This window comes from Netta rufina (genome assembly GCF_964035555.1).
Source record: "Netta rufina genome assembly, chromosome: 6".
NCBI classification, from domain to species: Eukaryota; Metazoa; Chordata; class Aves; order Anseriformes; family Anatidae; genus Netta; species Netta rufina.
In genome coordinates, this window is record NC_140129.1 from 23,586,429 (window position 1) to 23,603,937 (window position 17,509).

General features: G+C 40.3%; 2 protein-coding genes across 3 annotated transcripts in view; both read left to right on the forward strand.

The window, feature by feature from the left end:
- Window positions 1-3,821, forward strand: part of ITGB6 (integrin subunit beta 6) — a 63,861-nt gene extending 60,040 nt beyond the window's left edge. For both annotated transcript variants that reach the window (XM_084288626.1, XM_084288625.1), the window contains one exon: window positions 319-3,821. In XM_084288626.1, coding sequence (XP_084144752.1) covers window positions 319-420 — 102 coding nt within the window. In that variant the 3' untranslated portion in view covers window positions 421-3,821. The remainder of the gene's footprint in view (window positions 1-318) is intronic.
- A 6,363-nt stretch (window positions 3,822-10,184) lies between these two features.
- Window positions 10,185-17,509, forward strand: part of PLA2R1 (phospholipase A2 receptor 1) — a gene marked incomplete at its 5' end in the record, with an annotated part of 41,406 nt that continues 34,081 nt past the window's right edge. Inside the window, 4 exons of the mRNA XM_084288763.1 lie at window positions 10,185-10,302; window positions 13,122-13,505; window positions 15,648-15,815; window positions 16,974-17,147. Of these exons, the coding sequence (XP_084144889.1) occupies window positions 10,185-10,302; window positions 13,122-13,505; window positions 15,648-15,815; window positions 16,974-17,147 (844 nt within the window). The remainder of the gene's footprint in view (window positions 10,303-13,121; window positions 13,506-15,647; window positions 15,816-16,973; window positions 17,148-17,509) is intronic.

Consider the following 17,509-nt stretch of genomic DNA (forward strand, 5'->3'; position numbering starts at 1 on the left):
TCTTCCATCAGCCTGCATTGCCAGTTTGCCAGGTGTGTGTCCATTGCCAGGTGTCTAGCCTGGGTTTCCCACAAAGTAGAGTACTAATCATCTTCTACACCTTGGGAAGCAGAGTAGTACCAGCTGGTGTGTGTAAGATGTGTATCACAACACTGGGCTAGCAATTGTTGAAATCATGGATCAAAATTAACCCTTGGCTAAAGAGGTATGTTAAAAGCAGTGGTTTACAGCAATATATGCTTGTAGCTGAAGCAATGGCAAGATGAGTTAAACACTGCACGATTTGCATATTTTATTTTATTTTATTTTTTTTTGTAGGAAACAAATCCACTGTACAGAGGCTCAACAAGCACTTTTAAAAATGTCACTTACAAGAACCAAGAAAAACAAAAAGGAGCCACGGCTGCAGATTTCTATTAGCACTTTGGACACTACAAACTTAATTTTACTGGCCCGAAATCTAAAAACTCTATTTGTTTCTTCTCAGCTGATTATGTGATATTTGTTTGCATATTGCAGTAGTATAATCATTCTGATAGAGAAAATATATCTTATGTTGGGAAAACTATAGATAGCACCAGTAGTAAAGGTTAACAAATTAAAAACAAACAAACAGCTTTAATATTAAACCACCCCCATCTTAGAAAAATAACATCACAAATATTTCTAATTTGCTCATTACTACCAAGGATTAAAAATTATCAAAGTAAGTTTATTTTTGTAAAGTTAAGTATATAAAATGAGCTGTATACTACTTTGTTCATCCACAGAACCCAAACACATTTGTATTTAGGAGTGTATTTACACCAGTCTGTTTGGTGGGCTGGTTTAAATTCAATACCATAAATTTTTCATCAGTGCTGCTTAAACTACTGTGGTTAGAGGTTCCTCATATCACCTGTTTGACTGAATCATTTTTCATCAGAAACAGCTACTGCTATGGCCAACCTTCCATGTATCTACGGTATAGAGATACCTCCTCTTTAATTTTTTCTTGTCCTGCTTTCCTCTTTCCTTGTCCTTGAATTGGTTGCTGTTTGATGTTCTTTAAGAATCCTCCACTCCTTGAGGTTATCTCAGGGAAAACTAAATCAACCTTATATTCACTTGCACAGTTGTTTTCTGTTCAAGTATAAAGTTCTTTCCCCCCCCTCCTTTCCTTTAAATTCCAGTAGAGAGGATCAAGAGCAAAAGAGAAATATTTTTAAATTAGTGGCCCTACTAGAGAAACTTTAAATCAGAGGATTACCAGAATCCCCCTCACCCCCCCGTCAAGTCTAATATTTATCTCCTTTTTAGGCACTGAAAATAAACCTCTCATGCTAGACCATTGCATGAACTGTTGCATGAGCTCTTTATGTGCAGGAAAATTTCATACATCAAGACTTAGTGTCACACAAAAAGGCAGTATTTTTTTGTTGATATATCCTAAACTGAGAGGTTCTTTTAATGCCCAGCAGCCGAACATTTTATTTGTGTGTGAAATTATTAATCTCTTTTAGACTTCTTTTTTCATACTAAGCAACAAATAGATCTATGAATTCCACCTGATATTCATTTCCATGGCACTAATGAGGATTTTTAAATCTCAGTTTTAAATAGTTACTAATGACTTACCATAACTTCTTAAATTGTAATGTTGATATCGTGAATGAAGAAAAAAAATCCTCAACAAAATCAGCTAACATGATGACAAAAAAGTTACAGTATTGGGCTATTTTAAACTTACAATAGTGTAGTTTACTTTTTAATATCACTTTTCCTCTGCATTTTTAATTATCTGGAATACTTGGTCAAAATGTACATACAAATGTACTTATAAGAAAATACTTTGAAAACAAAGGTACATTGATATAGTCACAGACAGTTATGTACATTCCCTATGGTAAACTATGTATTTGATCTAAAAACTTGTCCATTTTGTAATGAATATTTACAAAGTCTGTGCAACCTCAGCCTCTGTATCCTCTGCCACTATTGGATACGAGACTGATCTATCAGCTAGGTCTGACCCATGCCTGTTTTAGGGCCTGATCCAAAGCCTACTGGAGTCAATGGCTACAGATGAGGATCTAGTTTCAGTGAAACTATTAGTTTTGGTTTACAAAGATTGTTTTGTTTAAACAAACCAATTAATACTGTCTATTAGTGGATTAGAACCTATAGTATATATTTCTGTGCAAAGAGAAATAAACAATATCTGATGCCTTTGGAAAGGAACTGATACTTTAAACTCATAAGAAATGATTGCAGTGTGAAGGGAATGATGGCTGTCATTAAACTGGAACAAGTAAATTACAGGTTCGCATCTATACTCTTCAGTACTCTTGCGTATCTCAAGGTGAAAATGTGCACAAAGACTGGCATCTGCACCTCTTCCAACCACTGAAGTCCTACAGATGTCAGTGCAAGCTACATGTGGTACCAAATCCTACTTCCCTGGCACACGGATAAAAACACATTGCAGGTAAAGCTGGCACCTGAAGTCAATCTCAAATTCCATTTGGGCCAAGAATGCCTGAAGGACCAGGAAATCTGGATTTAGCCCATGTGAATTATCTGTTACTCTTCTATTTTTCAAATAGAAGTCATCTTTTTCTAGAATAAATTAGTGTGTTGTTGGTTTTTTTTTTTAAGTAAAAAAAAAATCTTTACTGTTTATTAGGTATCTTTTAAATTCTGCAGCTCAGTATGAGGGTTGAAAGCCCTTCTTCTGTAGGTCACTCATTTCAACATTGAACTACTTTTCAGTATTCAGAGATTCTCAAAGTGGTGTTCATGTTTTATGTAAAACATTTGGTGGTCTATGTTCCCCGTTTCTACAGGAGCTTTCATTTCACAAAGCTATGCCGTCTGTTACTATCACTTACATCTTCTGATCATCAGCAAAGATCTGATTTTGTATGGAAGCAATGTTTACATTCCAATTAATCCTCCTAGCAATCTCTCTGCAAATTATCAAAAATGTAGAGAAATTTAGGCAGTATGTTCTTCAATTTCCCTGCTGTAACTGAGTATACTACAAATGTGCTGTGCACCTTCAAAATTTTCAGGATGAAAATCACTCAGATAATTAAGAATTCATCAGACGAGAAAATAGAAGGGCTTAGTGAGAAATATTTCTGTTATTGAGGGATAAGCCATTCTTTTAACAGCATTAATTTAGATCATATATTTTGACAATATAAGAAAGCAATTAGATTTCAGGATCTTACTTGACATTCGCCCTAGAAAAAGAGTGGTGTTCATATCTTTTTATTATATCATTTTATCTTGTAGTATTTGTATCAAAGTTCACCTTTTCTTTTTTCCTCCACCAAATTCTGAGTGGGTTTTTGTGTGGTGAGTGGGATGAAAAAGTCTTTCTGCTGTTTTCATGAATATTGTTTTGACCTGGGGCTGGACCTTGAGAGTGGCCAAAACGTTTTTAATAGAAAATCTACTCACTGAAGAGTTAAACTAAATAAAACCAAAAATCATTAGCAATTTTGTTGTATTGGTGTATCTTTTGTAGAATGGCATTTTCAGTAATGTATAGTAAGTGGTTAATTCTTCCTTTGATTTATAAAAGTTACATGTTAACCTGTATTGTATATGTTCAGATTGCATTCAGCTTTGGTTTGTAATATAACTAGTGGGTAATAAGCCGGGATACAAGAGCAAAATGTCAAGTGCAATACTCTCCATGTACTCTCCATAATGCTATACAGAAGTCCAGGTTTCTTTTGCAATGGGTGTAAGGGATTTATTGCCCCACAGTGCTTATCACACACAATCTAGAAGTAAACAAGAGGTATTTTTTATCTTGGTCTATTTGCAAGAAACAGGTAAATACCTCAACTTATTTCTGTAAAAGAAGGATTATTTAACCTTCAATAAAGATTATAAAAGATAAAGCATTTTTATATACTTTTATTCTTTCTTCATTTTCCATTTTATTGCGTGTCTATCATTTTTTTAATGCAATTTGATTAATCTTAGCAACTTTTTCATGCTTTGGCATACCCTAGAGCTAATTTGATAAATTCTTTCTGTACCTTTCTTAACATAGTATGTGAGCTTTAAGATGTCTGGATGTTCATTTATTTGCGATCCTTTTACTTTTCAAGGAAATGATTAATGGCTGAATCCCGTAAGGAACTGATTTTTGGAGATATGATTGATTACATATGGCATTCTTTTCATACAATGGCACCTAAAATACACAACTTACTTAAAGCTAAAGATCCATAGATCCATTAATTTTGTAAGTGTAAAAACAGTAATATCTTTTTGGAACTACATGGCAAAGTGCATGTTTTCTGTTTAATATGAAAGTTACCTCTACTTTTTTATTTCTAATCAATACTAATGTATTTTGATATCTGCTAATTTCCTGCTCTGAGGAAGTGAACATTCATTGGCATCCTGGAAAGAGCTGTATTTAAAGCCAATTCTATTCTCCAGGCACATAATAACGTCATGTTCTCTTGAATTTCACAGTGGATTGTTAAAACTGAAATTGATATAAATGTGTAACGTATCCTTATTTTATGTAATTTAGAATTTATTCCACCTCAAATATTTCTATGCATTCTTATTTTGTTTGGTTTGTACGAATGGTTCATGCTTAGAAACTTTTCTTCTGTGTTTCCACTGAGGTACATACCAGCTAACACTGACAGATAGCAATAAAAGCACAATAATTACACACAATGTGGCTTAATGAAAAAGCTTTGGCTTTTCAAAGATTTTAGTAGATCACAACATTGTTTCTTGAAGCTGGCTCAGTCTCTTTGTTCTACCAATCACTATGCACAAAGCAGACAGAACCAAAAGCTGATTTTCATTGGAACCTCTCTCTACATCATGTTATTTACACTACAGTTTAGCTTGTTTCTAATCAAGTTAGATAACTTAAAATTGTTTCAAGACATTTCTGTATTCAGACAGATTAAGTTCTCAAGGCATTATATATTTTAAAAAGTGCTATTATTTCACGGGTTGGTTAACTTTGCTCAACAGTGGCTTTTTTATTACTGTTTCCATTTTTAGACAAGGTACAAATGTAAATAAAAATGAGGTCTTTATGTAAGAAAAACAGGAAATTTCTATTTAGTGTTCAGCGGTTGGATGTTACCTATGTTTGGAAAAGCATGTACCATCAACTTCTGGCTTCGAAGTTAACAACTATAGTTCAAAGGCAAATTGTGGCTGCTGTTGATCATCTTAGGTGAGAGGTTAAGACTTGCTTTCTCTAAAACTCTCACCTGACTTAAAAATCAGACCTATGATTATAGCATAATTTCCATGTAACAAGCCATGTAAAGGTTGCTTCTATTTTAAGTTATGATTGATTTGGAAAAAAAAAAAAAAGTATAAAAAATAATAAAAATAAAAATAGAAAAAAAAGCACACAAATCCCCAATAATGTTAAAATGTTAGAGAAATTGATGCAGAAAATATATCAAACCAGGAAAAGGAACTGTTCAAACTAAGGTTAGTAGCAATCTTTAAAATCAACGAACTGTTACAGAAATATTTGACAAGACCCCCTCAGTGTCTGCAGGGAAAGTCCACTGTAGGAATGTGTCATGAGCCAATTTGCAAGGTGACAAGCAAATGAACCATAGGCAAGCAAGAGAATATGAATGTTCATAGATAGTGGTCTGTACCTCATGTTCATCCTAGAGTACCTGCAGCTACTGCTTCAAGCTGTCTGGGACAGCAGCTGCAAGAAACCAGTTCAACATCTCCCTGTAAACTATAGATTTTGTATTCCCCTTCTTATGGTCCCTGAATTTGGAAGATACAGGTGTTAATCACTAGAGCTTTATCAGAGATAGACGTGTCATTGGACATGGTGTTTACTGTGTTCATAGTGGATGATTAGTCAGTATTCCCAAAGTGTGTGTGGAAAGACTCTACGTCAGGGTTTGTCCATGATTGGCACTCAGGAAATTCATTCCAAAATAAATCTAGGAATTTAATGTGAGTTGCATAATTCCCATAAAAACTGTAGACAACATCCATTTTGAATTGAACTGGTCTTAATTTAGTTAATCTTTATTCCAAGGTAAGGACAGGAGTGTCTGAACATGTTTAATTTAGTTTGTCATTTTCTGTACAGATACCAATTTAATTAATTTAGATTAAATTTTGAATTCTTGCATGGTGAGATTCCAATGAGATAAAGAAAGATGAATAACAGAACTCCTCTGTCTTTCTCCATATCAAAGGCCAAGATACCTGAACTGACTGGTTTAATAGCATCAGTGGCAAGTCATTCCCTTGGTTATAAAGTTGTTAGAGCCTTTCCATGACTCATAACCAGAGCATCTAGTCTATTTCAATTCAAGCATTTACGTTTTTTTGACTGTGCATTTGCACTTGATGATAAACTCAGTCTCATTACAGTGAACAGAATTCCCTGCAGAGATATGATGCTATTCTGCATAATGTGTCCAGGTCTTTCACAAGAAAACAATCTACCAGCAAATGTTCTTTTCCTCCTACCTGAAATGAGCAGCAGCTAAAGAGCTTTGGGTTTTACCAATGAAATTACATTTCTTGTTCTTAATGCTTCAGTTTGTGTATGGAAGGATGCAAAGGAAAAATAATTTCCCTTTCTGCTTTCTTACCAGCATAAAGTTTAGAGAAAACACCAGAAATGTTAATGAGTGTTTCCCTGGTTTCTCTTACGTGTGCATGTCTGTAGATATAATACAAAATATAATTATATAAGTAACGAAGACATATTCTACCACCATGTAAAGCCAATGGGAGTCCTGGTTTCCAGACTTTCTTGAATCCAAGTTTTAAATCCTCAAATATGAGACTGACCACATATTGGATTTACCACAATAAAAAATAAGAGAAGAAAAATATAAATGTATATGCATTTTTATTGCGTGCAAAGTCAAATACCTAATGCATTTTTTTTTCACCTGAAAACGAATTGGTTAAAGGAAAGAGGCAAAGTAAAATTACTTTGGGTTTCTCTGTGTGCATATTCTCCAAAGAGCGTGGACATTCTTTTGCACTACCTGTAGGATTTCTCTCAGTCTAAATGTGTACGCATGGCTGGAGAAAAGATAAGCTCTTCTGGGAAGGAGTGTACATGCTTCAGGGGCACACCCTGCTAGTGTTAGCACTGGGTACACCTTGTGTCCTGGCATTCCTGCCAGCACCTAATCTTGTTATGAATATCACACCCAGTATGTTTTGGGGTATTAGACTGATGGCACATTGCTAGAGGCTGTCTATCCTTCCCAAGTAGTCATTCTTGGTCTCTTTTTTTACTAAAACTGTGGCTTCCATCACCCCCAGTTTAGACCAAACCAAGCCCAAACTCTGCCATGCTCCCACATCAGGATGCATGGCAGGGCAACAAGAACTGGCATGAGGCCTGTGGTGTGGTGGCAGCTGGAGGGCAGCAGCTGCAGGTTTGAGTTTCAACCAGGTGCTGCTGTGCTGCCAAACCACCACAGCTTTTTGTCAGGGCAGCATGGCCCTGCGGGTGTGGGGGGAACACAGACTGAAGGTCTTGGGCCTGAAGGAATCCGCTTGCCTGGAGCTGATAAAGAATAGTATTCTCTGTGGCCCACTGTCAAAATCAGCGTCTACTCCTGTTTTTGTTCTAGAGAAACCTGCTTATTCCCTACTACTCTGATTTACGAAGCATTTTTCTGATAAAATGAAAGGGGGAGGGATCTGCATAAGGAAGTGGTTAGCATGGTGTGAAGACACAAACTGGTCAAGCAAATCTGGAATGGTTTATGCCTACAGGCCCACTTGCATATGATCAGGAAACATGGAGAAAACTATCAGTCTCTCAGGTATGTTTTAAACCACAAAACAAAAGTTGTGAAGGGTTTATGGGATTTTTATTTATTCTAAAATACCTGCTAAGCAACTATATGATGATTTTTATTGATTTGTTTAAAAAGTGTAATGTGTAGACTGTTGATCACAGTATGTGTAATTTTTTGTATTGACTACAAAATGTCATAGGTCTATTTAGTAATTAAGTCTACTGTTACTAGCTCTTCTTAGGAACACACCAACTACTCCTTTGTATCAGATCTTTGCAAAAATTTTTAGTCTTATTCCAACATTGATCTAGCAGTACTAACAATAGGACGCTGCCTATGTATGCCTTGGTGGCAGTCACATATATCTTTAGCATACTGACCCTAAGTTAGCAGAAACAAGTCTGTGAGAAACTTGAATTAGTGTGAATTTGACAAGGGCTTGTATTTGTGGATGTGTATGGGCCTCATACAAAAGGCTGAGTTAATTGCTAAGAAAAGGTACCAGGAGATACAGAACACCTATGCAGAATACCTAAATAGTGAAGGCAGAGGAGCTCAGACAAGTGCATCTATAGGTGTCCAAACAGAAAATAGATCATCAATTCAGAAATGGATATATTTTTTTTTAAAAAAAAGAGAGTTCCAGATAGAAAAGGAAATAAAAGCCAAATCACTACAATGAACGCCTTGAAGGAAAGCATAGAATAAATAAATTTACAATTTACTTTGCAAAATAATACAAACTGTCATCAAGTTTGCTTCAGAAAATATTGCTAACTGTGTTGCCAGCACTATGCCAGCAAAGATGTCTCATTACTGTAATGCAGCTAGTACAGCTTAGCTATAAATACAGAGGCCAGGGTAACTGCAGCTGCACTAGAAGGAATTTAACGGTTTAGTACGAACAGAACATATCCACGACAGTAAAGAATTGTTTAGTCAAAGAGGAAAATGTGAATAATAAAGAAAAAAAATGAGGAAGTAAAGCTACTCATAACTATTAAGTTGCTAATTCGTATTTAGTAAAATATTTACATAAATATTTTTGATATGTCCAGTGTTAGATATCTGTAATCGGAACATGCTTATTTCAGTCTTAGTGAAATGAGCAGAAAAATCCACCTGTGGCAGTGCTCCCCAGAGCTTGGAGCAGCCCCGTTTTTGCTCACTGGCACTGTTTTCTTCAAACGTAGGAGTGCAAACACACTGTGAGAGTCAGTGGCAGGTTTTCCGGAGCTCAGGTCTCAAAGTGGTAGCCAACACTCCTGAAGTTCAGAGTGCCCAGTTTTTCAAAAACAGCTTGGTAACTTTTTTTTTTTTTTTGGGGGGGGGGGAGGTGTGGGGGTGATGTTACATTTTCTTGAGAGTTAGAGCAATTCTGTCTTCTGAAGTCAGGGCACTTCTGGGACAGCTTGTTCAGCGATGTTTTCTGCTGTTAGTTCTTCTCTGCCAGACATTTTCATCATCTGTAAAGTGGAGAAACCCCTCCACTCATCTGCTTCTTTGTAAGTGTTGGGCTTCCCTCATTTCTCAATACTTTCTACCAAACTACCCGTCCGGAGCTCCCCCAGGCCCAGCAGTTTCTGTTCCTGTCCCTGTACCGTAACTGAAGTGGGCATGGGGGAACAGAGGCCAGTCGTTTCGGCTCTGCTTTGGCACTGTATGCTTACGCTTATACATTTATATATAAACGTACTTATTTGTCTGCTATGAATGAAGAACAATGCAGAAACATGCCCACGCTGATTAAAACCAAACTGTGATGTGGATTCCAGTGAAGCTACTCTATCTTAAACCCAGGGCTTCTGCTTTTGCCTTTCCCCGCGCTATTCATAGCTTCCGTAAGACTGAAACTGTCCCCAAATGGGGGACTTCCTACAAATCCTTCCTCGACCTAAGTACAGAGATGTACAAGAGGGAAGAAGGAAATTACTTTTCCCCATGCCAAAAATGTGAAGTGCCTTGATGTGCTGACCTAGCTAAAAACCAAGTCTCTGTAAAAGTTTGTCTGAGGACACGCAGCAGCGGAGCAGCAAGGCGCCGAACACGAGCCGCGCTGCCGATGTTTTCCTGCCTCCCGCGTCTTTGTGCCACTCGGCTCTTTTTAGGAAAAGCGGCCTGGAGAGCAGACACCAGAAAGCGCTCAGGGACTGCAAACGAGGCGCGTGTGGCTCCTTTTGGCCGCCTCAGCCCCCGGCCGCGGCCTCGGCAGCGGGCCCGAGGGGGGGCCCCGCGGCCGGGGAAGCTCCGCGGGCGGCTGCCGCGCTCCCCCCGCCCTCCGCGGGGTGGGGTCGCTCCTCCGCCCTCCCCGGGGCCGGGCTCCCGGCGCGGAGAGGAGCGGGTGGGCGCCGGGCCGGGCCGTGCCGTGCCGAGCCGTGCCCTGCCGAGGCGATGCCGGGCATGCGGCTGCGGCTCCTGGCGTGCTGCCTGCTGCTGCTCGGCGGCCGCAGCCCGCCGCGGGGCGCCGCCACCGCCGCCCTCAGCCCCGACGAGGTGCCCGCCCTGCGGAGTGAGTGAGGGTCCCGGGGCGGCGGGGGGGGTGCACGGCGGGGTGGGGAGGGGCTGCTTCAGCCGGCGTCCCCCGTGAGGTGTGCGTGCAGGGCGGGACACGCGGATATTTCGCCTCCCCCCCCGGTCCTGTCCCGTGGTGCGGAGGAAGCCCCCGGGCCTCGCCGTGCCCTCCTCGGGGCGGCGGCTCCGGGGCAGTGGCCGAGCACACGCCCGGCTGTCCTCGCACCTGGCCCCGGAGGTCGTGCCGAGGGGGTTTCCTCGCCCCCGGTGCATTCCAGCTGTTTTCCTTACTGACATTTAAGCAGTTCTCTCTGCTGGTTTTTGGGGAGGGGGGGAAGGAAATGGGAGGTAAAGAGGAAGGAAGAGAAAAAAAAAAATCTTGCCCTCCTAGCTCTGTTATACATTATTTGTAGTGGCGAGCCTAAGTAAACAGGAACCCGGACAGCTCTCGGCGCATAGCTTTGCTCCTGGCACTTTGCTTCGTGTCACCTTGCCCTTGTACGGAGGGGCCTGGACGTCAGGAGAAGGGGGACGTTCCCAAAGGGCTCCCTCCGCCCTGTCACATCCTTCAGAGCAGGGTTTAGGATTTTCCCCTTGGCCCCTCTGGGGTGTGCAAGCTCATGGAGCTCCTCATGGTTGTTCACCCGCAGGGTTGTGGGCACAGGAAGCCTGTGTGGTGCGGGCTTGGTGTCGCTCCGCTTGTCTCCTTGTCCCACCTCCGCTGGTGTAATTGTGAGGTCTCTGTAAGACCCTTATCTTTCTTCAGCAGTCATCGCAGCTCTTAAGAGCCTTACGGATAAGGGCGTTCGGATGCATTTCATAAAGGCCGAGACCCCTTCATCTCTGAGTTGTTTCTTGTTGCCCATGCTGTTATGCGGGAGGCATCACGGGTGCAAGCAGAGATAAACTGGGAACTTGTATTAGAACTTTAAGTGTGAATCCCAGTATCGTGGTGAATTAACCTCATTAATCAGTGTTTACTGGTGCTAACGACATCACAGCTTCTACTTATCTAGCAAATAAACAACGCATTTTCTTGGCCAGCCAAGATAAGGCTGCTGTAGGAAAGCTGTACCCCAGCATGAGAAGCAGGAACCCTGTCTGACCTTGTAGTCTGTGCTTGTAGATAGAGGCTGTGCCATCTCTGTGGCCCGTGGAGGATGAGGATGGATAAAAAGAAGGAAGCACAAGCTGCACAGCTTCATAGAAAACTCAAAAGCGAAGTCCCCCCTGGGTGTCTGTCACAGAGTGGTGGTGTTTCAGTGAGCTCGTGGCTGGAGGGCTGTAGAAATGTGATGGACTAATGGAGCATAGGAAGCTCCTTTAGGAGCCTTGCTGTGCCCCCAGAGTGTTAAGGACTTAAAGCCAGGCTGCTGCCAGGTGCTTGGAACTGCAGTTACATGCAGCAGGCTTGTTCCTACCTGCTGTCAGTCAGAAAGGCTTGCCCACGCTCCTGCACCATCATGAGCTACAGACAACCATAGCCACATGGCAGACAGCACCTGATCCCAGAGAAGCAGCTTGCAGGGGAACTTCTGTCCTCGCTGTGTGTCTGGCCACTGATGGGATCTGTGCAGGACCTGGAACCAAACTCTTCTTTGTAACCTGTATCTTGCCTGGGCCACTCATCGTGTATGCCACGTGCTGGTGAGCTGGTCTTCTGCCTGTCTGTCACGCAGCACTGCTGGCTGAAGGCTTTCTGTCAGAGAGCTACACCTAAACCATAGGTGCTGAACCCAGACACAGCATCTGGGTGGGCTTCTGCATTTTGTACTCGAGATTTGGAGTATCTTTTTGTTATTGTTACTTCTTCAGGATGTTAGGGGTAGTGAATTACAGATAGAAAGCACATGTGGTAGAAATTATTATTGCAAAACTTCATGGCAAAATGGAAATGCTAATCAGGTTTTCAGGGAATAACCTCCCGAGGCATAAGTATCTCACCTATAATGTGAGAGAAACTCTGTGCGTTAATCGTCACTGGATTTCAGAATAAATGAAATAGCTGAGCTGTTATAGGTTTTATTTTCCTTAGTCCCTCTCAGTTTTTCAGTCTATATGCACAGTTAGGCATTTGTTCCCAAGGCGTTAAACAGCTGATTTTTTTTTACATGCTTATAGTGTGATGTCACATTGTTCAGTGAATTTCTACACAATTCCAAGAAAGCTGGGACATCAGGCTAACCTTCACATGTCTGCTTTGGTCCAGCCAGGGCGGTCATCTATAGCTCAACAATATGCATCCAGTAGTTAAGGCATATGTTACCTCTTGATCACCAGCTCTTGTGATTGAGATAAATCCCACCTTTCCTGTATCATACATACAATGCAAGATATGTTTTCTGCCTCTATAGTTGCAGACAGAGATGCTTGAAAATGTCAGAGAATATGGCAATTTCAGTCTTTACACTTTTTAGCCTTTAATTGGAATCTCCAGTCCCTCACAGAGAATTATTTTACAGCTCTGAATATGGCTTGCTGTAACACTTAAACCTGTACCACATTATGTAGAATTTCTTGGTGAACAATGCTGTAATTCTTCAAATGTGACTGATGTTTTTTGGATGACCAACATGAGAAATACTGCCTAATCTCACAGTGATCTGTCAAATGGTCTACATGTTACAAACTTGGCTGGCAGTAAATTTAGACCAGTATTCTTATTTTTTTGCAGTGTCAGATATTCTGATGAATATTGTCAGTTTTCTTCATAAATAGCTAAAACATGTCCTACAATACTATTTCATCATCTGTAGCATTCTGCAAACTGAGAGTGTTTTTTGTTTTTGTTTTTGTTTTTGTTTTTTCCCCATACAGATAAAGGGATATTTATTATCCAAAGTTCAGACTCTAACTTGTGCATCAAGGTGGATCCAGCTGGCCTTGTTCTGGAAGACTGCAGTCAACTCTCCAAATACATGCTATGGAAATGGGTATCCAATCGTCGGCTTTTCAATATAGGCAGCAGTACTTGTCTAGGACTGAACATCAGTAGACCAGAACAGCCATTGACTATGCTTGAATGTGATTCAACGCAGTACTCATTGTGGTGGAATTGTGATGGAAGAGCGTTGGTTGGTGTATCGGAGTACAAATTAGCTATTGAAAACAGCAAACGTATTGTTGCCAAAAAAAATTCTAATTATCAATGGACACAGTACATGTCTTATGATGAAGACCTTTGTGAATGTCCTTTCCAAGGTAAAAATCAAATTTGTCATAGAAATGTATAAAGGAAAAATGTACAGAAGTAGTTTTTGATGGAAGGTCAGATATTTTTTTTTAAATAGGCGATAATTGAATTGAGTACACTGCACAATTAATTTTTCTCCTCATCTATTTTATGGGTCCCCAAAAAGGCCCTAGTGTCCTTGCGAATCCTGGCCCATTCCAAATGGTCTATAAAATTAAAAGCTGAACTAAGTATTTGCAGTCCCACAGCTCTCATTGTCAAGTAAACCCAAAGAGAGATAAAGAGGGATTTGGAATTCAGATTACTGACAGTCAGCCTGCAATCTCGGTGTGCGTTATCCAAACGTTTGCAACATTCAGCACCTGGACTCTGAACGTGCCAAACTTTGGAGCAGAAATCAGGCTTTTGATTAATCCTGTTGTACAGCTAGTCAAGGCATAGGAATTTAGGTCAGGATCCAGACCTGCAAACCTTAACAGTTTTCCGGGAAAAAGGATGAAGATAACCCGTTTTCCACGAACAGCCACAGTCAGGCTGCACCTTGACCCCTTCCTCAGCCTCTCCTTCAGCATTTCTTTAGAAGAATGGCCTAATGTTTGCATAGCATGTCTCAGGCTGGAGCTGTTGATTCTCCCCGTTTGAACTGTTTTTATGGGGTTGCAGAGCTCTGGTCTCCACATATTTGGGTTATGGAGCTTTGATCTTGGTGGTTTCTTCTGTAGGTGCAGCTGGGCTTGGCCTCTGCTCTCTCCGGGGAGTTCCTTTGGGAGCCGCAATGCCTATGGAAGCATGTTAGCATCCAACATCTCTAAAACCTAGCAGAGTTTATACTTAAGACCAGACAGAAAACATTTTAAACCATGAAGTCTTAAAAGTTTGCTGCGTACATTCAGAGAGATGGAGGTAGATCTGGTCTAGTCCTAGAGCTGCAACAATCTGGCAGTTTCAGGATGAAAATTAGCGACTGTCTTGGCAAAGCTTCTCCCCCTTCCACTTGTTGTTTTATTCCTTCCACTTCATCTTATGTACATGCAAATGCAAGTTAGCCAGTTAGTGCAACAGGCTGGAGGGATCCCTATCTTCAAAATAAGTGTGTCTAACTATGGTGACAGGAACACAGCTGTCAATTTCTGTTACTTGTCAGGACTGAGATAATCCTTTGAACCTCTGTAGCTAGCTAGCATCATGGTAGCAGGCAGAGGTGCAAACCTGATTTCTTTTAACCTGCTTTATTTGTATTGTCTGCTAGAAGGCTTTGAAGGGGATTTACAACTGCATTTTTTGCATGTGCACGTCCAGCCATTATCTCTGGGAAACTGGCAGCGTGTCCTTATTCTGTAGTTGAAGGACTTTGATCTTAGCATATCAGCATGGGATCTTTGGCAAACAGTTTAATTCCAAGTATGATTGTGGTTCTTTGACCTTTCGTAGAAGCATGTGCTCTGAGGTTAAGGAGATACTGAGGTAAATCTTTTACAACTTTGGGTTGCACTTGATTCTCTCAGTACTGAAAATACAACAGGGCAACATTTTAAATATTTTATAAGCTAATAATTGATGTAACAACAAAGGTACATAACATCAGTTCTTTAGATTACTATTCCCCATGGTATAAAAAATATTTTTAAAAGTTTATTTAATTTTCCTTTGTCTTTCATATTTCCTTTCCCATAGAATGACAATAAGAATGGAGAAAACATCAGAAATTCATTTAAACAAGAGCGGGTGGAGCAGAGGAAATTATGCTAAATTGCTTGTCTATCATAGACTAGCAAACAAAAAATAAGCAGAGCATGCATCTGAGCATGTCCTGATTATGCTAACCATAGTTTTATGTAGTTGTTCTCAAATTTAAGTGCAGGATAATAGGATGTAGAATAATTGTTCTTTTTTTTTTTTTTTTTTTTTAGTTGGGGTAAGTTATGGGTATGTGCCTTGTTTCATGGTGATAAATATCATAAGCTAACATTTTCAAATTCTGTTCAGTGATGTTTCTCATACTTGTCTCAATGTTGTGGTATTAATTATGAATTCAAATAACCATAGATATTTTTATTTTATTGTTGCTGTTAAAAACAAAAATGATGAAATATGGGGGGTGGAATTTCTGTCAATGTGTTCTTTTAATCTCTACTTTTATTTTATTACAGAAACATATACCTTATTGGGAAATTCTTTTGGTTTCCCATGCGTTTTTCCATTTAAATATAACAACAAGTGGTATTATGAGTGTACCAGAGATGGAAGGGAATTTGACTGGTGTGCCACAACAAGCTACTATGAACAAGATGAAAAATGGGGGTTTTGCCCAAATGCTGGTAAGATGTTGCTTCTCTCTCCCTCCTACAGTATCCATGATCCTTATGAATAATTCTAGCATGGACTCTATTTTGGAATATAAGATTACTTCTATTAGAGAGGAATGTCTCTTTAAAAAAAAAAAAAAAAAAAAGAGAGAGAGAAAACTTCAGGCTTTAATATAATCTACCACGTATGGTCTTTGGAGACCCAAGTCCTCATCCCAAAAGCACAACTCCACGAGGTGAGCTGCAGGATGTGAAGTGCTCACTGCTCGGTGCCACCCATTGACCTTGCCCTGCAGCTAACCCACGGCTGTCTCTGCTCTCCTCAGCAGTCCATAGGGGGTTTCTCTGGAGCATGTGAAAGAGGGATTGCTCCTGCAAAGATAGATTATGCTTTTGACTTCATTCTATGTTTTATATTCATTTTCTCCCAGGCACTCTTTGGACACTTATATTTTGGACCTAAAACACTTAGAAGCAATATTTTTGAAAATATTTTTTGAAAGATTTTGGACACATGGTATTCGTGAATATTAAAATTATAAATAGCAACTTGTAGCTTCTTCCATAAATATGTAAAAAAAAAAATATCTTCTATCAGCAGAAGTGGTTTGGAAAAGCCCTCCCTGTTCAGGCTGTCTCTCAGATCTCTGGTCCAAAGCATGTTATAAACAGCTGGAAATGTGATTTCATAATGGGAATTTCATGGGAATTTCCAGGGAACTATTATAATGAGGAGTATTTTCAGCCCTGCTTCTATATTGTAATTATAATAGTTTTAATCTCTTGAGTACTGGGTAGAAGGAGATCCAGGTGACTGCTCCTCCATAAGTTGGGTGAGGCACTCATAGTGTGACTATTCCAACATCCAGCTTTAGGAATAAATGATCAGCTGGTGCGAATTAAAACGTAGCTCTGTTGGCTTCATGCAAGCTGTGAAAATCACCACCAGCTGCAGATGAGCTCCTGAGAATTTATCAACCACCTGAAAAATGAAGCAGTGTTTTATTCAGCTTGCGTCCTATTTCCATACATACTTTAACAAAGGAACACTGGAGTTCATCATCATGCTTCCGCTGAGATGCTAATGTCATTAATTTATTTTCTAAAGATGCTGTACTTCTGATTAGCTTGTAGCCTTGTGCTGTTGGTAACGAATCTGTTTCTGAGCAGAGAGTGGCTGCGATGCTTTTTGGAAGAAGAACCCTGTCACGAACCTCTGCTACCAATTCAACGTGGCATCCGTGCTGTCGTGGCATGAGGCACGGGCTGCGTGCCAGATGCAAGGAGGAGATCTGCTCAGCATCACCAGTGTGGAAGAGCAGAGCTACATCAGTGAATTAAGCCGTGAGTACACAAAGCACACTGCTAACAGTGGATGTAGGCACATGCTTAGTGTGTTCAGATAGGATTGCTGTCTTGGAAGGCTGTTGAATTTTGTTGTAGCCTTTGGAAAGGTGCAGAGTGCACTTTGAAACAGCAGTTTTCTGTCCCCAGTGTGAGGATGGGTTGCGCTCCTCTGGGAAATGGGCTGGCTTGACTTTCTCTGGAGACCATGTAAGAAGCCTGTGGTTAGATTTCCATTTTGCCAGTGAAAAGCTTTGGAGTCTCTCCCATTGCTGCTGGCAAGGCTTTGTCACATAGCACACCTAAGTACCTGACAAAGCGAGAATGAAGGTAAGTTACAGCCTTAATAATCCGAGTTCAAA